This window comes from Lipotes vexillifer, unplaced genomic scaffold, assembly GCF_000442215.2.
Source record: "Lipotes vexillifer unplaced genomic scaffold, Lipotes_vexillifer_v1.1 scaffold298, whole genome shotgun sequence".
Classification (NCBI taxonomy): Eukaryota; Metazoa; Chordata; class Mammalia; order Artiodactyla; family Lipotidae; genus Lipotes; species Lipotes vexillifer.
The window spans coordinates 1,231,991-1,256,251 of record NW_006793272.1 but is presented as its reverse complement, the minus strand read 5'-3'; the positions used below and the strand labels follow the sequence as shown (position 1 = coordinate 1,256,251).

Sequence of the window (24,261 nt, the reverse complement as noted above, 5' to 3'; positions counted from 1 at the left end):
TGCTGAACTATCTTTCTGGAGCAAATGTTTTTTTAGTTAATTTTCTGGAATTTTCTGAGTAGACAATCATACAGTATGAAAATAGTGATAATTTTTTCTTTTATTTTGCAAAATTTATACCTCATTTTCTACCCTTATTGTGTTCTCATTACTTTGTAAGCCTACATGTTTAAAAGTTGCTTTTTATAAGTCAAAATCTCTTCTGAGTTTTTTTGTCCAGTAGTTTCAGTTCAGTTTTTTAGAGCCAAACAGAGTAAGATAAACCCTTCTTTTACAGGATAACCCTTCAAATATTTGAATATGTTTATCATGCGTCCCACATCTTCAGGTTTCCAAGATAAGCAACTCTGTCATCTTCAATATATATACCTTTCCCACCCAGAGTCATCTCTTTTTAAATGCGCTTCATTTTGTAAATGTCCCTCTCAAAATGTGATGTCCAGAGTGGAAGAGAGTTCAGATGTTGTCTGACCATTGCTGAACATACAGAAACTACAGATTACAGTGTTAGAGCTAAATGGTTTTAAAATATTTTGTTTGCAGTGGAATCCTTTTATTAATGAACTCTTAGACAGAACCCTAATCCTTAAAACAGTCAAGAGTGAAGTTTCTCTTGTTGAAATGAAAGGAGGGTGAGAGGTTATAGAACCTTTATCATTTCAGCTTCCTTTTTGTTCCCCAAGGTAGCCAGCCCAAGGAGAATCCTGAGGATCTGAAGAACATAGTTTGAGAACCATGCATTGAGTCCAACTCCTTCAAATACGATGTGGCCCAGAGATGAGAAATGACTTACTGAGATCACACAGTTACTTAGCAAAACTGACAGAACTAAACTTGGGTCTCAATTTTCCATTCCAGAGATCTTGACACTATGTCATACTATTCCTTACTATTAACCCCACCCCACCTTAATGACTCATATTAATCTTAGGATCACTACCAAGCGTAAAGTGGGTAGCTAGTGGGAAGCAGCCACGTAGCACAGGGAGATCAGCTCCCTGCTTTGTGACCGCCTGGAGGGGTGGGATAAGGAGGGTGGGAGGGAGGGAGGCGCAGGAGAGAAGAGATATGGGAACATATGTATATGGATAACTGATTCACTTTGTTATAAAGCAGAAACTGACACCCCGTTGTAAAGCAATTATACTCCAATAAAGATATTAAAAACAAATATTAGGGTCAACTAAAATCCTAGGGCCACTGTTAATATCCATTTTGTTCCATCTTATACAGTTGAATTTTGGAAATCTGTATTTATTAGATTTTATATTTATTAAATGTATTAAATATACTCTCTCCTGGAACTCAAAGGAGCATTAGAAATCTTTTTGTCTTGGCCCAGTAGTCCTTCCTTTAAAAAACTTTCTAAATCTTGATTCTGTCATCCAACATCAATCAGTTTCTTTTGGCTGGGGCCATTCAAGTAAGACTCTAACTCGTACTGACATTCAACCCCTAGTTCTTCAATTTGCCAGCAAATGTATAACCAAGACCTAATTTCAAAAACTTCAGACTTACATTTTTTTTATGGCTCTTCTCCCCCCTTACCTGGAGAATTCCTACTCATCTGTTGAGACCCATTTGAATTGTCACCTCCTCTGTGATGTGTTACTGGGTCCACATTCCTCATCCTTGAAGCAGTGTTGACGGGTCCCATTTCTATACAATAGAATTGTAATAACTAACATACTTCCTCTGTTATTTTATGAATTCCTTTAGGGTCTTATGTGTTCTTTGCATCCCCAGGACCTGAGCCTAGGATGGCAGGTGGACTGTGGTGGCTACCTACGGAGGAAGACTGTGAGGTCGGGTAGGAACTCAGTGGCAAGAGCGTTGTGAGGAGTTAATGATTTCTGCCATGAGCTCAGGAGACAAGTATTTTGCCAGCACTGGCCCAGGGCATAGTCAGTACTCAAAATATGTTTTTAAATGTATTTTTGCACCCGTACCCTGAGATGTCTAGTAACTTTATCAAAAGAAAAATAAGCTGGGCATGGCTTGTGTCAACCCTTGTTTGTGTCTACTGATCATAATTTCTCTTGAGTGTTCACAAACAATATTCTAATAACCCTTTTTAGATATTTTTTCCTGGGTCTCAGCATCGAGTTAATTATTGGTTTATATTTTCTGAAATATACTTCTTCCCCTTTTCAAAAAAGTAGGACAACATTTCCTTGTCTTTAGCCTTTTGGCGCCTCTTCCATTTTCCAAGAACTTTCCAGGTGGTGGTGACTCATTTGGAGAAAATGGCCCCTTTCACTCGGACCTTTCAACAGCATTGTTTGTAATGGTCAGGGGCCATGACTAGGAGAGCTGTTTCTTGGAAAAAGTCTATTTGAATTGGGCAACTCAGAGGCTGAAGTCAGGATGGCCAATAAATGTGTTATTGACAGAGGCCTGGCCTAGAAAGACAGCCAAGTCTAGGGAGGCAGTTTTCTCTGAACCATGGCCCAGCAAGCATTTTAGATGGCTCTTCCTGTCTCTCTTCCCTTCCCCTTCTCTTGGCTACATGTTCTTCTCTTGCTCTAGTTTGTCTCCTCTGAGCTGAATTTGGATGGCTAAAGTGTAACCTCAGCACAAAAATGACCAGAAGAATGCACATCTGCCCTTGAGTTCCGGATGAGGACCTAGGTCAGTGACTGTTAGTGACAGAGATAATAAACAAAACAGTTTCAAGAAATTGCATATTTTAGATTAATAATAGATACACTTCAGCTGTCTATATGTGAAAAAGAGAGGATATCAGCTGTGTAGACACACAAAAAAATACAGTAAAATGATGATTCATTAGAATACGAAAAGCAACCGAATATTTTGTGAATCTGCCATGTGCCCAGTCCTGTGCTAGACACTGGGAGGATGCAAAGACATGATCCTGAAGATGTTGCAATAATTTTTAAAAATCTTCTATCTTAACAAGAGAATGACATATAGCCAAGATCTGGTGTTCGGTCTTCTTCTTATTTTTTTTTAAAGCCTTTTCTTTAACAAGATTGGAACCAAAATATGAGTGAATTTTTTAAAAGGCTAACCTTCAATAACCGAAAAATGAAATTCATCTAAACTCTCGGTTCCAGCTATGTGTTAATTAAATGACCCTTGACCTACTGTACATGCAAAGAAAATGACATTGCTATGACTGCAGCTTGTCTCCCCACCCAGTGCTGTGGGTTGCTTTGTAGAAGCTGCAGCAAGCCTGGTTTTTACTGGGACTGGGAAATCTCAACATGCAGGTTCAGTCTAGCTCAGGTTCTTGTCCCTTCAGTGTGGATCTTACCACTTATTTGGTAAGAGGTACAGTGAGAAGTGGGCCTTCAGCCCTCCAAGGGGTTGTGTCCTGTTGCTATAAACCATCAGAAGCCAGACTGCTGATCCCAGCAGCTCATGCAAGGGACAGGTGTAAACAGGAGCTGCTTTGCTCTCAGTGGAAAGGTTTGATTTGAGCTCCTTCCAGGCGATCACACTGGCTGCCATTTTATACAGTCTATTTCTGTCTTCCTGTACACATCCCTCACTTTGCATTACTGCTTAAACTTGCCACTAGTCCTGGCTCTCTGTGTGGTGGAATGGATTTGAAGAGGAGGAAAGAAAGGCTTTTTGTGAGGAGGGGGAGAATACAGGACTTTCACTAGCTCTTCCTCCTGGATGTCTTCAGAGGAGCATTTTGTCTCCTGGCCTCCTTGAGGGTTGTCATAGAAGCTCCCATTTAGTACAGACCTCAGCCTTACTTCTTTGTGTATTTGACTCTGAGCTGAGTTTGAACCAATTTGGCTCATTAAAAAAATGATGATTGGCGTAATGGGAAGATGAATGGCAAGCAGAAGGTGGAAACAGAACTTTAAAGACGGTTTACATGAAGAGAGTGATTTGAAGGGGCCATCAAAAGCCCTCAAATATCTTTCACCAGATCTTAAGGAACATGAGACATCCACCATTAGAGCTTTATTCTTTAGGGTTCAGTTATGGTCCTCTCTAGGCAATACCTCCAACCCTGGGCGGGATGCAGATTAAGCTCTGAACACTCTAGCATGATTTAGCTTATCAGAAATTTGCAGTCAACTGATCGTTTCCCAGCAACCAGTTGGCCTTCCTTGCCAGTACATTTGACTTGGATGATTTCCCCCGTTCTTAAGGGAAACTAATTTAATTGTGTAAGTTCGCAATCTTACAGGCTCAAAAAGCAATTGGTATGAGTCAAAACTTGGAATGGCTAAGCAGTTTAGATGATTGTATAAACAAGGTCCAAAAGTCAATTTTTCAGGCCATTAAATGTAGGTCAGATGCAAGAAGAGAATTAAATTGTTACAGAAGGGACTCAACCAAGAAATGTCCACCAGACTAGCAGCTCCTTGAGGATGGGAGCTGCGTCTTATTCTTTCTGTATCCCTGACAGTTACCACGGTGGCTGAATTCTCATGAGCATTCAGTGAATGCTATTCAATAAGTAAACAAATTCAGAACAATTTCTTGACTAAAAGATCGATTCTGGAGTGCACTACCAAGTAATGTTGGGGAGTCCTTTATTGTAGGGATTTTATGAAAGAAGATAGGTACTACTATGCCCAGGATGTGGAAGTAAAGTGTTCCGTAGCAGCAGAGAAAGACGGTGGATTTTCCTTCCAGGCCTTGGGTGCTATGAAATGGTGAAGAGAGTTTGTATTGGGTTCTCTCTCTCTCTCTCTCTCTCTCTCTCTCTCTCTCTCTCTCTCTCTCTCCCCCGCCCCGGTGTGTGTGTCTGTGTGTGTCTGTCTCTCTTTCTTTGCCAAAACCTGATTTACTTTACCAGCTTTTCTTTTTTTTTATTGAAATATAGTTGAAAAGACTCAGACCTACTAGAGAATGGGCTTGAGGACACGGGGAGGGGGAAGGGTAAGCTGTGACAAAGCGAGAGAGTGGCATGGACATATATACACTACCAAACGTAAAACAGATAGCTAGTGGGAAGCAGCCGCATAGCACAGGGAGATCAGCTCGGTGCTTTGTGACCACCTAGAGGGGTGGGAGAGGGAGGGTGGGAGGGAGGGAGACGCAAGAGGGAAGAGATATGGGGACATAGGTATACATATAGCTGATTCACTTTGTTATAAAGCAGAAACTAACACACCATTGTAAAGCAATTATACTCCAATAAAGGTGGGGAAAAAAAAGGGACAAAAAATAAACTTTGCCAGCTTTTCTTGGCCCACCTCATTTCCCCTTAGGTCATACAGCTTTGGCAAAGTAATTATAATAATTTGCATTCATACAGCACTAATACTTTTCAACGCATTTTCATACGCACTATCTCTTTTTTTTGTTCTAAATTGGAAAAAGCTCCTACTATGAAGCAGTCAGAGTAGTATTAGTTCCATTTTTCAGATGAGGAACCTGAGGTATAGAGTATTTGAGTGACTCTCTCATGATCATATAGCAATGTGTGACTGAACCAGAACTAGAAGTCGATCCCAAGTCTCAAAATTCAGGAATGGACGTTTGTTAGGAAAACAGCAGATAGTTCTACTGCCTTCATGGTTATAATCCTCATACTTTTTATATTGTTTCAAATTCCTTCTTTATACTCCATTCTAGGCCTATGAGGCTGACACTTGAGAAATGGCCAAATCAGACATTATCTCAACCGTGGAGTATCAATTTATCCTCAGCTTTCTTTCCCTTCAAATATGAAGTGCGCGCTTAACTAGATTTATAACAACATCGGGCAGGGCATCTTTCTGTCTCTGCTTAAGCCAGCTGACACAGAAGTCTTCTGAAATGTATTGCCCCAGAATGCATCTTCTCTTCCTCTTACAGCTTTCTTTGACAGTCACAGCAGGAGGACCTCTTGTATTGGCTGATAGTTTATTGAGTCCTTTCCTTCCTGGGGCTGGCAACCTTCTCACACAGATTCAAGAGGCAGCAGATCTAGTGTAATTACCAGTCCAAACCCTATTTGGTGTCCCAGAATGGAATGAGTAAGGCAGTGTTGTACTGAAACCATGGATGAAGCTGGACCTCAGAGCCTGGGATGGATGCCAGGACTGGAAGAGCCAAGGACTTTGCAAAAACCAGAGGTCTAGGCAGGCTGTGAGTCATTAACTAAAAAAGCAGTTAGGAATTAGGAAATAAGCTTCTTACTGGGGTTAAAGCAAGGCCAAGGGTCAAAAACTAAATAGCAATGGACAACAGTAACAACAACAATACTGCTTTAGAAGATGAGATGAAAGTCTGCCTTCGCCCAGAAGCCTGCTAAAATGGAGCTGATTCTAGGCAGTGGCCAGCCTGAGATCCATAGGTGGGAGTAAGAAAGCCATCTTTACAGGTCGGGAGCGGAGAGTGGTGGCCACAGCAAAGGTGCTATCTTGACAGTCGAGAGATGTCCTGGAGCACGGCTTCTCAACGCTGGTACTATTGACATTTTGGTCCAGAGTTAATTCTTTGTTGTGTGGCGCTGTTCTGCGCGTTGCAGGACATTTAGCAGCATCTCTGGCCTCTACCCACTAGATGTCAGTAGCATCCACCCAAGTTGTCACAACCAAAAATGCTTCCGGATAATGTTCAGTGTCCCTTGGGGAGTTAGGGAGAGGTAAAATGGCCCCGGGGTTGAGAACCACTGCTCTAGAAGCTATGGATTGTGAAAGCTTATTGGTCGCAAGCCTTCTAGGGTCCACAGACTTCTGAATTATTTTCGGAGCAGGAAATCTAAGGTAGCAGATATAAGCATCTGTTGGGAAGGTAATCCCATCCTTCCCAAATGTTCTTTCACATCTAGTGCCTGGCTCACCTCTCCCGTTAGGCACTATTGCAGCTCCTAAGAATAGTGAACCCTTGGAATTTTCTGGAAATCCTACTTAATTGCAAACTGAAAGGTAGATCTCCTCATGGTTTTCATTCTTGGGACAAATGTGAAAATACTTTTTACTTTTTGCAATTGAATTCTAAAAGACATGTTAAGTTTCTGTTTTATTTTTATCTTGAACTTTAATTTCGTCATTTCCGTTCCTTTCCTACTTTCATTCAACCATATCCTTCACAATGCAAGTATATAGCTGATGAGGTGGGATACCCAGAGGCCAGGAACTGGCAGGAACTGGGCCTAAGAACCTCCGCTCTGGGAAATACTTGCAAAGGATATTGTACCCAGTTATCTGTCTTCCACCTCACCTCTTTTCTTACCACCTTTCTTAAAAACATGAGGAAGAATTCTGTGCACTCTTTTTCCTCGCTGTTGCTCTTGTGGTGGCTTTGCATGTCTGTCAGAAGTAGGAGTCCTCTGAAGGCCTGTCAGAACAGTTTTGGGGACTGAAACATGCTATAGAAAAAGCAACAGGATATAGTGGAAATGGCCTTGGACCAGGAGTCCAAACCCAAGTTCTAGTCTCTTTCCCCCTTTATAGACATTTGACCTTGCAAATCACCTTACCTTGGCTGAACCTCAGTTTCCTCATGTGTAAAATAGAACGACCTCTTTGTCTCCATGGTAACTATATGGTTCAAAAGATACGATGGGGTGAAAGCAGCATGAAACGTGTAAAAGCTTTTACAAATGCAAAATGATATTAATATTATTGCTTAATTGTAGTCACGCCTCTTCAGTTATTCTTACCCAAGTGTCACAGTATCCACTGGATAGATGTCATAGTCAAGAGGCTGTAACAACAGTTCCTTTCTCTTGCCTGCAGTGACAGACCTACTCTCTAGGCCTTCCTCTCCAGACCTACTATCTACTTTCTACCCTATTCCACCCTGCTCTGTGCCCTTGGAGGCTGACCCATATCGACAGGCTACCTTGTCTTCAGGATTCCAGTTGTGTTTGGCCAAAGGGAAGCACTGGCAGGGGGGAGAGGAGTGAGGTTAGGCTGTTTACTCCCTGGTACCCTGCCTGCAAGGATGCTGGACATCCCTTCACTGAAGGTCACAGCTCCTATCAGGAAGCTCTCTTCGTATAATTTTCATGTTCTCTCCTCTCTCTGGTTTCTGGTATCTGCTACCTCTCCTCTGTCTTTCAGGCGTAAGGGTGGTAATGGACCCCATTATTACTAGTCCTGGGATACTTAAGCATTTCCTATGGTTTCTTTATACACTGCCCATACTTCTGTAATCAGTTGCCTTTGTTAAACTTTATTCAGTTTATCTACTCTGAGTATGTCGTGTGTTTTTACTAGCACCCTGACTGATATACTCACCAAATCTCTTCCCTTTCTTCTCCCCTGACGTTTCTATTGTAGTAAAATACATACTTGTAAAGGAGGGGACATTACGTAAGGAAATGCAGGAGGTTTATGGCCATTAGTATTCTGTCCAATCATGTTGAGAATTAGCTCCTGAGTCACCACCTCTGAACATCTGTAATCAAGCTGTATGTTCCTTATCAATTGGACAGTCCATTTTCTTTGTCCTATCCGCAACCAACCATTGAGGAACATTTAGAGGCCGTGACTCTCGTGCCTACTGTCTCTCACGAAGTTCGTATCCTTGCTAGATTCCAGCAGCCTGGGAGGCAACTGTCTGATGCACACTCCAGTCTCTGGTTTGCTGCAAATCAGTTTGCACCCCTTTGCTTCCTTTGGACTCAGTTTGCAGAGAATGAGCTTACATCCTTTTGCTTCCCTTGGACTGGAGTCTCAGGAAGCCTGGGAAGGGGGGTACAGTTAAGCCTCTGGGATTCCATGACAGCTGCCAGCATTCTGGCCTTGGTGTCTCTGCTTATTAACCGTGTCCAACCTGGAATGTTTTATAGACTGTCAGAGCTAGAAGATACCTCAGAAATCAACTAGTTCAGAGGTTCTAAACTTAAGATCTATAGATGGGCTTTAGGGAAATCCTTAAACTCCCTATATTATATGCAAAATTAGCTATCTGTGTGCACATATGCATTTTTCTGGGAAGAAAGTCCATAGCTTTCATCAAATTCTCAAAAGGGCTTGTAACAGAAAAGAGACCTAGACGTCAAATGGCTCTAGAACAGCATCCTCACCTTACAGCAGAGGAGACTGAGGCCCAGAGAGAGAGCAACTTATCCAAGGTTTCACAGTAAGTCAATGGCAGGGTTTAACCTAGAACCAAGGTAGAGGTGAACTCTCCCCGTCTTTTTAGAACAAACCTTTCCTTCCGCTACTGAATTCCAAAGCCATACTCCCACTATACTTTGTGCACAGTAGATACCAGATAACTGTTCAATGCAGTTGATAACTAACTGCATTGGGCCCTATAAGCACACTTGCTCCTTTTAACTGACCCTACCAAACAGAATCTGGAGCTGTGTGGGGCTCAGGGCCAACCATAGAGCTTAGTGGTGCCAAGGGATCAGGCAGGGTTTTTCCACCCCAGTTCTCTCTGATGAATGGAGTTCTGTCTCGTCCCTGTTTCTCTGAGCCAACTTGTCCCCAGGGCTCTGTGGAGGGGCAGGTGTCGGTCCTGGGCATGGACTCAGCAGTCCAACTCCAGCGCCTCTGCAGCTGTTCTCATCCCTGTGAGGCCCCCAGTGGGAGCTAACACAGAGACTCTCGGAAAATGGCAAAGAAAAGCTAAGGAAAAAACACCCTGGAGCACTGAGGGGTTGCCAGGCTTCTCGGGGAGCTGGCACAGCCTTGCTCAGGTTATTAAATCACACTAGCCCCTGGTAAAATAGGGTAAAAAGTCTTATTCCTTCCCATCTTCCCTTCTATGGCCCTCTTTCCCAGGTCACAGGTATTTTCATACTACCCAGAGTCCTCTACTGTATTTCCTTACCTCGGTCTCCCCATGTAGGAAATGAGTACCTTTGCTGTATAGCTTAGGCACCCGGTGTGGCAGAATAAAAGCAGCCTGGAATTCCAGTATCAGCTCTGTAACTAACTAGCAATGTGATCTTTTACAAGTCACTTAATCTTGATGAGCTTTCATGCTTCATTAATAAAACATGGGGCTAATGAACCAAATGACGTAATGGAGGTGAGATCACTTGACAAATGCAACACAGCAAAAGCTATGTGGGGTTATTATGTCCTTTCACCACTCAAAGAAAAATTATTTTAAAAGTTGAAAAGAATAACTTTGAGGGACAATAGCCCAGCTGAGATCTGTCTGCCTAGATTTCAGTCTAACTGGGTTTTCTGGGGGAAATTCTAGAATGAAGTGGGAAGAAAAGTCACCACTGGCTTTGAGTCTAAGACCAGTGGAAGGAATCAGTTGACAGAAATGTGATTAATTCCTGGAGTTTCACATGATACTTTATTTCCTAGAAACCTATGAGAAGAGCTTCTAAGGACTAGTCACGCTTCACCAGGGAAAGAAGAGAGATCCAATCAGATCTAGTGCTGGAGATCAGAGGGCGTCAGCCTCAACATGACTCGCCATAGGAATAAACTAGCTTGCAGAGGGGCAGAGAATTTCCAGAGGGTGGCACAAGATAGTGGGAAGAGAATATCAATCCCTCCCTGCACAATCAGCCAGTCAACACTGTTTCCTAAGGTACCATGAGGCAAATCACGGTCAGTGCCTTCAAGAAATGCATGCCTTGATGGATGAAAGAGAGAGAAAGGACAAAACCCATAGGGTAACTTAGGTGCTTAAAGAAATGGTCTTTAGTTGGGGAGGGGGTGGACGTGTTTTTCAATGCATATAATTAGAAAACAAATAGATCTAGAATTTAGTAAACAAGTCAATCTTGATCTCTTTTGACTTTTCGCTAATAGGTGGTGCGGTAGACAATGATCACTAGTGGTCTAGAATAATCTTATTATACTGTAATATCCTTAATTATGAGACAGTTTTAATTATCATGGTCCTTAGACTCTTCCTACTCTTGTTATTACTGGTGATAATAATATTTTTTTAAATATTTGACTTTTTAGACTTAGACTTAGTGGAGATACAATGGTGAACAAAACAGATGAGGGTTCTGCTCTCTTGGATCTTACATGGTGGTGGTGGTGGTTCTAGCTTAGATTGGGAGATAAGGAAGACCTCACTGAATAGGTGAAATTTGACTTTTTCTTCTGCAATATGGCAGACTAAGTTTTCTAAAACGTCTTCCTGCTACAATACAACTTATATCCTGGATAAATTATAGCAAATTTTTTCTCTACATTTCCCTTTTTTAATCAGCTTTATTGATACATTGATATAATCCACATAATATAAGTTCATCCATTTAGAGTATAATTCAATGGTTTTGGGTATATTATATTACTGATGTTTTTAATTATGGTAAAATATGTATTACAAAAAAATTGTCACTTTAACCGTTTCATGTGTGCAATTCAGTGGCATTAATTACCTCCGCAATGTTGTTCACCCATCACTACTACCCAGTTCAAGAATTTTTTCATCGTCCTACATAGAAACTCTGTAACCTTTAAGCAGTAACTCCCCAATCCCCTTTCTCCTAGACTCTGGTAACCTCTAGTCTACTTTGTGTCTCAATGATGTTGTCTATTCTAGATATCTCACATAAGTAGAATCCTACAATATTTGTCCTTTTGTGTCTAGTTGATTTCATTTAGCATAATGTTTTCAAGGTCCAATTTGCATGTATCAGCACTGCATTCTTTTGTTTGTTTGTTTGTTTGTTTGTTTTTGCGGTACGCGGGCCTCTCACTGCTGTGGCCTCTCCCATTGTGGAGCACAGGCTCCGGACGCGCAGGCTCAGCGGCCATGGATCATGGGCCCAGCCACTCCTCCGCATGTGGGATCCTCCGGACCGGGTCACGAACCCGTGTCCCCTGCATCGGCACGCGGACTCTCAACCACTGCGCCACCAGGGAAGCCCAGAACTGCATTCTTTTTGTGGTTGAATTGTATGAATGCATTAATACAATGTGACTCGTATGTATATACCACATTTTGTTTATACATTCATCTGTTGGTGGATACTTGGACTGTTTCTACCTTTTGGCTATTGCAAATAATGCCGTAATGGACATTGCATACAGGTATCTATTTGAGTCACTACTTTCAATTTTTTGGTATATATACCTAGACGTAGAATTGCTGGGTCTTTAGGTGTGATATTGTGATTTATAATAAGAAATATATATTTGGTCTTTGTCCCTATTTCTGGCAAAAAAACTCCAAAAACCCTTGGAATTTTCTAAGTGATGAGAGCTATAAAGGTGTTTCTATTATGTCAATGACATAACTTTTGGAAAGCACCTGAGGATGGGGGCTGGTTGCCAGGAGAATCAACCATGTGATTAAAGAGTTAGAATTTTCAGTCCCACACCCAGACCTCTTGGGAGGGGAGAGGGGCTGGAGATTGAATGGATCGCCAATGGCCAATGATTTAATTAATCATGCCTATATAATCAAACTTCCATGAAAACGCGAAGGAGAGGGTTTGGAGAGCTTCCAGGTTGGTGAACACATGGAGAGCAAGGGAGATTGACTCAGAGAAAGCATGGGCACTCCGTGCCCTTTCCCCATACCTTGCCCTAAGCATCTCTTCCATCTAGCTGTTCCTGATTTATATCCTTTTATAATAAACCAGTAATCTAGTGAGTAAATGGTTTTCTTGAGTTCCGGGAGCCACTCTAGCAAATTAATCAAACTTAAAGAAGAGGTCTCAGGAGCCTCTGATTTATAACCCAACAGTCAGAAGAAGAGCGGGGGGCAGTCTTGTGGGACTGAGCCCTTAACCTGTGGGATCTGACACTATGTCTGGGTAGATAGTGTCAGCCTTGAATTGTAGGACATCCAGCTGGTGTCCAAGAATTGTTTGTTGGTGTGGGGAGCCTCCCCGTGAACACACACACACACACACACACACACACACACACACACACACACACACTGGAATTGACGACTGGTGTCAGTGAAGTGGGATTAGCCCTGGCTCACAGAAACTTGTGGTTTGGAAGAGAAAGGATGAAAGGACAGGAGAATGATGAACCTTTGATTCCTGTGTGGCCACATGGTCACCCACAGTACGAAGCAGCAGCTATGCTGCAATCACTTCCTAAAGGTAAAAGTTATCAGTGGAATTTAGTGATGGCTCCAACTCCTGGGGAGTTAATTCACTGGATGCATAAGGAGATGTAAACTGACAAGAGCGAGACAAAATAGTCACTCCCTTGGGTATTGTGATCTATAATAGATAAACTAAAAGAGAATAGTGTGTCAGATTTTGATGCTAGACCAAAAGCAGATTTCAGTGACTCAGAACTTCAGCTGCCTCCCCCCACCCCCCGCCAAGGTAAAAATTGTGCAGGGACAACACAAAGTACATTTAAGACGTCTGGTTGCCAAGAAGTTAGCATGGGGAGAGGGCAAAACCAAGAAACTACTGAAACCAGGGAGTGTGGTATGAAGGAGTTGTTTCATTTTGTGGATCAGTATCATCAGCTTCCTGGAGAACCTTTACCAAAATGCATTGTGAGAGTGACTAATTTAGAGGCTGTGTCTTTGTCTTTGGTTTTGGTGGAAGAGCATGTTTGGGTTGATGCAGGCTCCACAGGTCACTATGAAACAATCACAGATGGTTATATGTGATCCAGACACAAAGCAGCTTATTCCCGAGGGAGCAGCCAGAATGGTGGGCTGGATAAACGCCACTGTAAGGTCTGTTTACCCTGAAAAGAGGGGCTGTGTGTCTCCCCTTATGAATGTCAAGTAGAACACCCCAAATGAAGCAGCTGATGCTTGTATGCAAGCCACGTAGTACTGGCTTTGTGATGACCGGAATATTCACCCGCTGAATATGGCTGTTATCCAGGGCACTTTCACATGGGCACCCCTTATAAATCTCAATGTTGTAAAACATAAAAAAACAGTTCTGGAAGCGTTATGGAATTTGCTGCCTCAGCTTCCCCTCGGGGGTCTTACAGATGCTAATAAAAACATTAGGTTAATTAACAAGGAAATAAGGAGGGGCTGAGGGGAGAGTCACGGGACTCTTCCCAACAAGGTGGAAATGTTGAAATGGTTATGAGAAATAAGGTGAATAAAGCAAATATCAATAGGACCGAAACGAAGAGTAAACGGAGATGGAAGAGTTGTCCCAGCAAGGTGGAAATCTTTAGATGGTTATTAAGAAATGGGGTTAGACATTGATGGGGTCAAAGTGTCCTCCTGCTGGTTCCCCAACATTAGAGGATCCCAAACAAGTCTGCTCTGTTTACTCCAATTGGAAGAAATTTAACCTCTGATCTATAGCCAGTTGGTCAGAAGTACAGGTAACAACAACCTAGGCTTGTGACTGATCTCTAAAGGGTGGGGGGCAGTCTTGTAGGACTGAACTCTTAACCCGTGGAATCTGATGCTATCTCCAGATAGATAGTGTCAGAACTGAGTCGAATTGTAGGACACCCTGCTGGTATCCAAGCTTTGCTTATTAGAGGTGTGGAGAAGCCACTTCACACATACACACACCCTCACATGTTAAAATTGGGTCCAGGGACCCAGTTATATAGCAATTCTGTGATTAGTGTTTTGAGGAACGTGCAACAAACATTTCTAAATGTTTTTCTAAGCTTCCGGAAAAGAAAGACAGGAGGGAGGAGGGACCAGAAGTTGAAACTAGAGCAGCAGGCAGTACGTAAAGGCCTGAGCTTCCCTGAGGGCAAAACCCATAATCGGAGCCCGGTGCTTTGGATATTATCAGAAGTGCAGGACATGCAAGTGCCAACTAAAGAATGTCACTCATCATCTGGCTCTACAAGGATTGAGTCATTAGCCACTTCAGTCGCTGACCTTCAACCCACCCTGAAAGGAGTTCATGACAGAGATCAAGAATGAGGTACTCAGTGCTCTGGGAAAACTGGCAGAACAGGCCTTCAGATAGATATTTTCAGAAGTTTTTGTTTTTTGTTGTTTTTTTTTTATGAAACTGGATTCTTGCATCTTTCTATACTTAGAAAAGCACTAAAACCATTAACTAAGGTATCTATCTGTTCCTCATGACTAGCAGCAACCTTCTACCGAGATGTGTGCTTAGTTGCACGTACCTCCTTCACCAAAATCACATATGTATATATGTGTATAACACCCCCCCCCTTACTTCTTGAAAACAATTTCTCAGAGCTGTCTGAGAGGCTGTCTCCTGGGCTATAGTCCTCAGTAAGATACTGAATAAACTTGACTCAAGCTTTTTATGTTGTGCAGGGTTTTGGGTCTTTTTTTTCAGTTGACACAAGGTCCTTGAAAAGTGAGGGACCTGAAACTGCAACCTCCGCATTAAGCCAGGACCCTTAAAAGGGGATATACCAAAAACCTACCTGTAAACTTGTTTGTCTCTGTCATGACTCCAGGTAGGAAACAAAATAAACAAGAGTACTACTGTTACTGCTGCTGTGGCTGGTGCTACTCCAAGTATCCTCTTGAGAATTTGCATCCCAAAGCTTGCTCTGACACAGGTCTGGAATTCAGATTCATACTACTCATGTCACAAGGGGAACCATAGCTGAAAAAAGTGCTGCCCCCATATCGTTAGTGTCCCCTGGCACCTGGCAGAAACAAATTCATGTCTTTTTCAGAGAAAGGCATCCCCAGCCTAGACCCCTCAGGATTCCCAAAGATTTAATTTAATCAAATATGAGCTCCTAATTTTAAAAATTATCAAACACAAAAGGAAACAAGTCACCATGAGGGAGAGTTAGCAGGAGCAACAGATTTGGATTCTCAAGGACATAAGATATTACAACGATCAGATGAGGACCTAAAATAACTTAGTATGGATTATTTAAATAAACAAAACATGTAACCAAAATGGGATAAGAAAAAGAGACTATCAGCTATGACCAGGCAAATTTGGGTAAAACAATGAAATAGAATCTCTAAAAGTCAAAATTATTATCATTGAAATTCGAAGCTCTTTGAGTGGGTTAAACAGCAAATTTAATACATCTGAAGAAAGAAAGAGCAAAGTGGCAGATTTGAAGATATTTTCCAGAATGTAGCCCTAAGAGATAAGAAGATGGAAAATATGAAGGTGAGACTGAGATATGGAAGATAGAGTGGGAAGGTCAAACATGTTCCTAATTTTCAAATGACCCCAGAGAAATGGTGATCAAATAGACTGGTAAATATATATGTAGATAAACTTAAATAATATTAACTATATAAAATAATTAAAATAATAATGACTAACTTGTGGGGTTAAATAAAAGATCTGAAATTCTAAGCAACAATGGCACGTAAATTGAGGGTTGCTCAGCCTTAAATACAGTATGTGGTACTTTATTTTTTTGTTGTTGCTGTTGTTTGGGGATTTTTGTTTTTGGCCATGCCGTGCAGCTTACGGGATCTTAGTTTCCTGACCAGGAATTGAACCTGGGCCCCCAGCAGTGGAGGCACAGAGTTCTAACCATTGGACAACCAGGGACGTCCCCCGGTATGTGGTGAAGATTTGATGGGGAAGACGCAGCTAGGCCTGTGACTCTGGGAAGAGTACTTTCTATGTAGAGGGAGCTGCAAGAGTGAGGCTCTGAAGCACGAAAGGTCTTGATGTGTTTGAGAAGCAGAAAGAAGGCCAGTGTGACTGGAGCTAGCTAGCACCAGCTAGCTAGCATATGTGGCATAAGAGATTGGATAATATACAGCGAGATAGAAAGTGGATTTTATTCTGCCTCTGGTTAACAGGCTTTGGAGGGTTTTTAGCGGAAGAGTGATATGCCTGATTGAAATTATAAAATACAATATTACTGTGACTACAGTATGCAGAAGAGTGCGAGTGTTATGTGTAGGGGTGGACTTGGACTAGGAGGGTGACAATGGACAAGACAAAATGTGACTTCTAGTAAAAAAAAAATGACTCCCAGATTTCTGGTTTGGGCGGCTGGCGGAATTGTGGTACCAGTGACTGAGATGAGGAAAGTTGGAGGGAAGTGGGATTTGGAGAGGGAGCAGTAAGAGTTTGGTTTGGGGGCATATTAAATCTGGGATGCCTGTCAGATGACCAAATGGAGCTGTCAAGCAGGTAGGTGAATACAGGAGTCTAGAGATAGGAAACATTGTCTCCGCTCACCACGCCAACCCTGCGCCAGCCTGTGACTGGAGCCCATCCAGGGCAGGCAGGCAGGAAATGTTCCAGAATGAGAGTAGCAGTAACTTTTAGAAAAAGCCTCATCCGTAATGTTTACTGAATCTTTCATTAACTCATTTTGCAAAGCTTGCCAGCCACACTAAGGGCGGGGCACACTGTTGGCAAGACGGGGAAATCAGTGTGGTTTGTCTTCCTTGCCACATGGTTCCCTCTTCTGCACCCCTGGGGCCACTCCTCTCCCCATAGACACTCTCTGCCCTTCCCTTCACCCTGAATTCCACCAGTAGACAACTGTATGTTTTGTCTGTGCAGAAGGCTGGCAGATGGGTCCGGGCAGTTGTTCTATAGAGAGTTAGAATCTCCGTGACTATAGTCAACAAGATGCAGTTCTTCCAGGGCTATTAAGAAAAAGGCACGTTCCTGCTTCCTTTCCTTTATTTATGCAGTTACCTGGAATCCCTTTCACTCCTGTCTCCATCAACCTATATCCCACACGCCCTTCAAGAGGCAGACTTTGTGCCATCTTCTCTGTGCAGCCTTCCCCAGTTCTCATGATTAGAATTCTTCTCTTTGTCACCTGTGCTCTTCTTGCTTTCTGTGCCTCTGTAATGGTGCTAAAAACAGTATGCCTTGTATTCCAATTATTTGTGAGGTTCTGACTCCTTATTATGCTGTCAACTCGGAAGACAGGGGCCTTTTTCTGTACATTTCTGTATCTCTCACATAGTTCCTTTGCCGTAGCAAGTGTTTCATGAATGAATATTAGTGGAATTGAACTTTCAATGAAAATATTTTGCACGTTGGAAGTGAGTCTCATAGATATACAAGCAAGACCTTACTTAAATTTCTTTCTGAACAGTTAGTGAAATGTAGAATCTACCAGCAGCAGACATGTATGAGAACTCACTGCCAGCATCTGTAATATGTGGGTGGAGAATCTAATCAAGCTTAAATCAAATCACAGAGTGAATTTGCCATTTGCAGCTAATGGACTGCCACACACAGTGATCTGTTGTCTCTCTTTCCCCATTCGTACTTCGACATTTAAGCCACTGGATGGTCCATATAATCTATTGTCCGTGCTAATGCATAACCAAGCTAGCTTCCCTTCCCCCAACTCATGCTGGTTTGTTTTTTTTTAAAGGAAGAACATTGAGTAAATGGTTCAGTGTTCACGTGAGTTGATTGACTTTATTGATTTTGTGCTGGCAGTTGATTAATCACAAAGACGGGTGTCATGCTTTTGTGTTCTCTCCTCTGACTTAAATACCCAAGTGTGTTTCAAACAAAAGCTGATGTCAGCAAGACCCTTGATCCCCGAGGATGCTGTAAGTGGTATCATAATGATTATTATTTTTGCCACTTTCGTTGCCACCTCATGACAGAAATTTTACCACCAAAAAAATGCTTTGCAAAATTATGTATTTGCAACGTAACCTAAGGTGGATTTTGTATCGTGCTAACTGAATGGAATTTTAAAAAGCAGATGTGAGTGTGAGTTTCATTTGGAAATTATGTCTTACACTCCATTCTTTCTTTCCCTTCTTCCTCTTTCTTCCTTTCCTCCTCCTTCCCCTCGTCCTTGTCTTCCTTCTCTACTGCATACTCAGTCAGCAGTTACAGTAATGAATAGGAGTTTTCTCATCCATAGATTTAAAATGTGATCCATAAAGATGTTATCTTTTTTGAGTCCAGTAAAATGTTCTAATGTGTATCAGGCATTGATGAGGACAAAAGGTGACTCTCCTGCCTAAGCTGTATGCAAGCCTTTGAAATCAGGGATTAGGAAGGCACGTTCTCTCAGGCAATTGAATTGTTTTGTCCCGAATTGAATCAGGACACCTGAGTGCCAGTCTCAACTGTGCCATGATCCATCTGTGTATCCTTCAGCCGCTTTGACATTCTGTGTTTTGGGTTCCTCATATTTAAGATGGAGGGCTTTCTATTTTCCCAGCTCTGGAACAAAGCAGGGGAGGGCTGCTGTGTCTCAGTATCCAAGGCATTTGGGAAACCTGGGTATCCACATGCACAATATGAATTTGTCTACATTTGGGAACCAGTGAAATGTGGGGTGGGATCACACAAGAAACCTGATGCTGAACAGCTGGATTGCAAAATGAATGTGTTTGAGGCCAGCCACACCACTGTGAATTTGTCAGAAGCATAGGGGCTTTGCCTTTCTTAGAAGCTCCCCAGAGAAGGGGTTATCCAAAGGCTTTTCCCAAAGCCTGGGCAGGGGCAGAGAGGCTTGGAGTTGGAGGAGGGTGGGTCATTGTAACAGCAACCCCCAGAGCAATCTGTGAAGGCTTTGTTGTCCTACAGTAGGATAGCATGGCATGTCACTGCCATGGCTGCTTTGGAGCTTTTGGTTTTTCTTCTTGGGAAGTGATTTCCACAAATACCTCCAAAATTAATGGTCTGGTACCTTTGGGGGAAGGGTTGCTGTTTGAAGTATTTACTAAATTCCTTCTATGACCAGTAGTTGGTTGAGGTTTTCTATTTCTTTTTGAGCTAATTTCTTTATTTATGTTTTCCTTTAAAAATGATCCAGTTCATCTGTTTTCAAACTAATTGTCATAGGTATGCAAATAGTAACTTCTGAATTCACAGTCATTGCTCCTTTCTTGTTCCTAAATTTATATATTTGTGTTACCTTTCAAAACCTTTGAATGCTAGTAGGTCCTATTGTCTGCCGCTATTGATTTCTTCTTTCTTGTTTCTACTTTTCTGCCTTTGTATAGCCTTACAAAGCCTCCTTCTTATTTTCTTTACATTCAGTTGAGGCAAAAACAGCCCTGGCTAAATTCTCACTATGCGATTAAGTGCTCTACCAGGAACCACAGGAAGATACATAGGGAGCGATAAACTTGGTCTTTACATTCAGGAGAGCTGTGATTTAATGGGAAGGACTAGGTGAGTATTCATGAAAATACAGGCAGGTTTTGAAACAGAGTGCTAAATGCTAGAGACCACTAGTGGAGGGATGCCCAAGGGAGGGGCTTCCCTCGCTCATGACCAAAACTAAATGAAGCCAGTCAGAGTCAGGGGCAACCTCAAACACAGAGCATGGCAGAGATCTTCAGGGTCAAGAGGTGGCAAGGGATAAACAATTCAGAGGCACACAATGTATCATAGTTAGGGGCTCCAAATTGTATTGGTCCAAGATGTCAGTGGGCGTCTGCAGAAGGGTTCAAAGCCATGTATGTAGCCTCTGTCGCTGGATCCACTACCCGGGCAAGATGCAGGGTGCTTATTGAACTAACATGCCAGTTAGTGACTGGGTCACTTGGAGGTGGTACTAAATAGCTCCCAAGGCACCTGCAGATACTCCTAGCACTCATGACATGATATTGAAATGTTCTGTTTCAGTGTATCTCATTCCATCAGATTATGAGCTCCGTGAAGTCATGGCCTGAGTCTCACTCATCTTTGTCTCCCCAGTGCTTGAACCATATGTAAGTGCTTTGTATTACTGAGTGGCTAAAAGCACAGGCTTTGGCGTCACGTCAATCTGCACTTGTTTGGCTTCATCGCTTTCCACCTGAGTAATTTACTTATTGTCTCCGGACCTCAGTTTTCTCATCTGTAAAATAGTGATGACAATAATGCCAACCTCTAGGAATTGTTGTGAGAGTAAAATGGGATGACAGATTTGGAAGTACTTAGCAGGGTGCCTGTTCAGAGTAAGCATTCAATTAGTGGTAGCTCTGTTTGTTATTACATGATTGTGGAATGAATGGGTGAGGATGAGTGGGCTGAAGACGGATGGTGGCCTATTTGATGAGGTCAGGACCCAGGGCTGGGAAGAGGCTTAATAGGGGTGAACCCAGCAGCCCTCCAAGTCTCCCTCTCTTCCCTTGGCATCCTTTGGGTGATTGGGAGGCTGAGACAATGCGGATAATGTTTAAGCATCTCTTGCTCTGTGTAAGGCTTGCAATCATCTTGGCTGGGGGAACAGGGATTGAATAGACCCTGGGTGGGTGATGATGTTATTAATACAAACATTTTTCAAATGTAACATATTGATCTCTGCACCCAGCAAGCAGTTGTTAGTTTGTGAGCACGGTGCCTTTGGAAAGTCATTACTAGAAGCTTGAATGGGTAGCTTAGAACAATTAGAAGCTTTGAACACTTTCAAGCTGAGGATTGGGATAAGAATGTTTTGACTCTGGGCTTCCCTGGTGGCGCAGTGGTTGAGAGTCCACCTGCCGATGCAGGGGACACGGGTTCGTGCCCCGGTCCGGGAGGATCCCACATGCCGCGGAGCGGCTGGGCCCGTGAGCCATGGCCGCTGAGCCTGCGTGCCCGGAGCCTGTGCTCCATTGAAAAAAAAAAGAAAAAAAAAAAGAATGTTTTGACTCTATGGTTTCTCCTGGGCTTTCCCTGGTGTGCTGGACTAATTATCAAATGTAATTAGGAAAGCTGAGAGGTGGGGAGACTGCAGGAGCAGCATACTTTCCCAGGGACCCTCATTTCTTTGTGCAGAAAAGGAGTTGGGGAGGACTCTCTCTCTGTTGTGGACACGCCGCAATGCATAGGGCACTAGAGGGCGGGAAGGGTCCTGGGAACACGACTTTTCCAGCAGACCCTCAAGCCTACAGGGACCCATTGCTCTTGAATAAATTTTAAGTGGTTAGGACGGTTTTCCCCTCCTTCTTTTTCAGAGAGGAATGGTGTTCTGGGCTACTACCAGGTGCTCAGTTCGCTTTTAGCAAAAAGTCCAATTTTTGTGGGTCCAAAGCGGTTAAAAACTGGTGTCCTTCTTTCAAAACTCATGAAGATAGAGAGAGGGACTTCCACATCTCGGTCAGCCAGAGTCTGTCCGTCTCAGGTTGCAGAAGGTCTTTCTCATCTTCCTTGGCCTACACCCCTGCCCCCAGACTTGGGTTAGCAGCACTCTTGTCTTTGAGGCTCTGAGGAAAGGTGACATTTGTAGGGTCATCTGCTTGCTGACTTTTATTCAGAGGGAAGCATTCCATTTGGACATGGTCTTGAAGTTACTCTTGGTGAAATGGAAACAAGATACCACACATGCAACATGGAAAGAAAATGACACTCAGTATATCTTTACTCACGAGGGGCTGTGGTGCAGACTCTGAGCCTGGTATTTTGAGAAAAAGGAGATCCCTGGGGGCTAAAATGTGAAACTTTTTTCCCATGCCAACATGGCATGAAGTTCACTGTCACAAGGCCATCAAATATCAAGTCAATGTTTCCACTTTCTCTGTAGGTAACCTGTCTCCATGATTTCTTTGGTGATGACGACGTGTTTATTGCCTGTGGTCCTGAAAAATTTCGTTATGCTCAGGATGACTTTTCTCTGGATGAAAATGGTAAGGACAACCACTGAATTTTATTGTTCCATTGTTCTCGCTCCTTCTATCCCTTAGGATTTCCATGGACTTATATGGCCTGGAAAACATTCATGCATGGTCCCTTTCTCTTGTATAGTTGGATACATGAGTCTCTAAGTGAAAGTTGATTGCATATCTCAGGTGTTTGGCCTCCAGACTCAATAAAACTCACTACCTGCCCCAATAGTGACCATATTTCTTGAACCATATATTATGTCACATGGGCTGACAGGCTCAATCAGACCGCGGGAAGGAACATTTGGATTCAGAACTTGAATATTGTATGCATATGTTTTTTTTTTTCTAGTCAACATCCTCCAGCTATTTGGCCCATGTTGATGGTTCCATTTTAGATATATTTTCCACTGTGTTGTTAGTGTCAAACATTTTCCCCCTTCCCACCTTCTGGCTTGTTGCCCCATTCCCCCTGATTTGTGGCTCAAGATTCCAGAAGATTGTTAACTTCAGGAAGGAGGTGAACATCTGCCCATCTCCCTTTGCTTGAGTCCAAGCTCCACGTGTAAGTTCACGGTGAATTAGCTCACACAGCCACAGGACTAGGGTATGATCCCGATGGAAAGACACATTCAAAACATATTTCCCAATAATGAGGAATAAAGTGTGGGAAAAAACAAATCAAGTTGTACTAATATAGAGTTTACAAACAACTCAAGTGACAGGGACCCTGAAAGGGGTGGCATTTCTGCTGTGTTCACGTTGAGAAGAGGCAAATGACCAGAAAATAGCTAAACAAATCTCAGGCTGTGTCCAGTTTCTTGTATCTTCTGCATCTTCAGCTCTGGACAGTAATCACGAAAGTGTATCAATCAAAACAAGAAATAGAACAAACAAAAATGAGCTTTCTGCTTAACTCCGTTTCCTGAAAAACTTCATTTACCAGAAAAGACCCAATCTTTCTGAGTAACTGATATTTTCAATGTATCTTTAAGTAGAAGGTGACAAGGAGGTGTCCAATGAAGAGACAACCCTGTGCCTAGCTGTTTGGTTCCACTTTGAGCATGATCACATGAGGTTGGGGAAAGTATAGTGGAAAGAGCCCTAGACTGGGACTCAGGAGACTTGACTGCTCATCCTTATTCTGCTGTTTTCTTCCTTTGTGACCCTAAGCAAGAGGCTTAAGCTCTTTGTATTCTCATCAACAAAATGAGTATAATCATCCTCTTAATATATCGGTACAATCAGTGCCCCCAAATGACCATTGTAGGTATGCTGAGGGACCTGCATAGAAAGGGTTCTCAGAACGTGTCAGATTGGGGTTGGGGGAGTAGCAGGAGCATTTGGCAGACTCTCCTACACACCCAGGAGCTTTCTGTAAGGTCTGAGTGGCATAGTCACTGCTGGTCCATTTATTCATTAAACCAGCATAGCAGATTATGATAACATGCATTGAAAATCGAAAAGAACTCTGTAAATGCAAGATGGTGGTGGTGGCAGTAGTGCTTATTTATAAAATGGCATGACGTCCTTAATATGCCTATTACAATACATGGCATGCGATGAATAATAAATAATAGCTCCCTCCCCCTCCTTTAAATTACTCATGAATGTTTCATCTGCGTGGCTGCAGCCTCTGAGCTGTCAATCTCTTCTCCAAGGAAATTAATTAATTATGTCAACAGGTGCTATTCTGAGACATGACTGGGTTATCCAAAAGTGATTGAGTTGACTATTGAATTACCTGCCTGAACTGCTTTTCTACTCCTTCCCTTGTTTCCATGATTCAGGAATTTAAACACCTGGCTTAGCCCAGGTGACTTTTGAAGGTTTCTCCCATGCCTCCCTCTCTAGAGCCATCGTTCCTTCAAACAATGAGAACCACCTTGTAGTCCTGAGCCCTAAGGTGCTTTGGTGTGCGGTGCTTATTGCAGTTTCCAGAGGTTGGTGAGATGCTGAGTCTTGGTTCTCCCCGGCTCTACTAAGCTGTCTGTGTCCTTTTCCACCAGAATGCCG

The 24,261-nt window shown here is 42.7% G+C and overlaps 1 protein-coding gene across 1 annotated transcript in view; it reads left to right on the top strand.

Annotated features, from left to right (window-relative positions):
• The window catches only part of DCX (doublecortin), a 135,474-nt gene that overhangs the window by 64,065 nt on the left and 47,148 nt on the right, over nucleotides 1-24,261 (top strand). Inside the window, exon 4 of the mRNA XM_007466313.1 lies at nucleotides 22,167-22,269. Coding sequence (XP_007466375.1) covers nucleotides 22,167-22,269 — 103 coding nt within the window. The remainder of the gene's footprint in view (nucleotides 1-22,166; nucleotides 22,270-24,261) is intronic.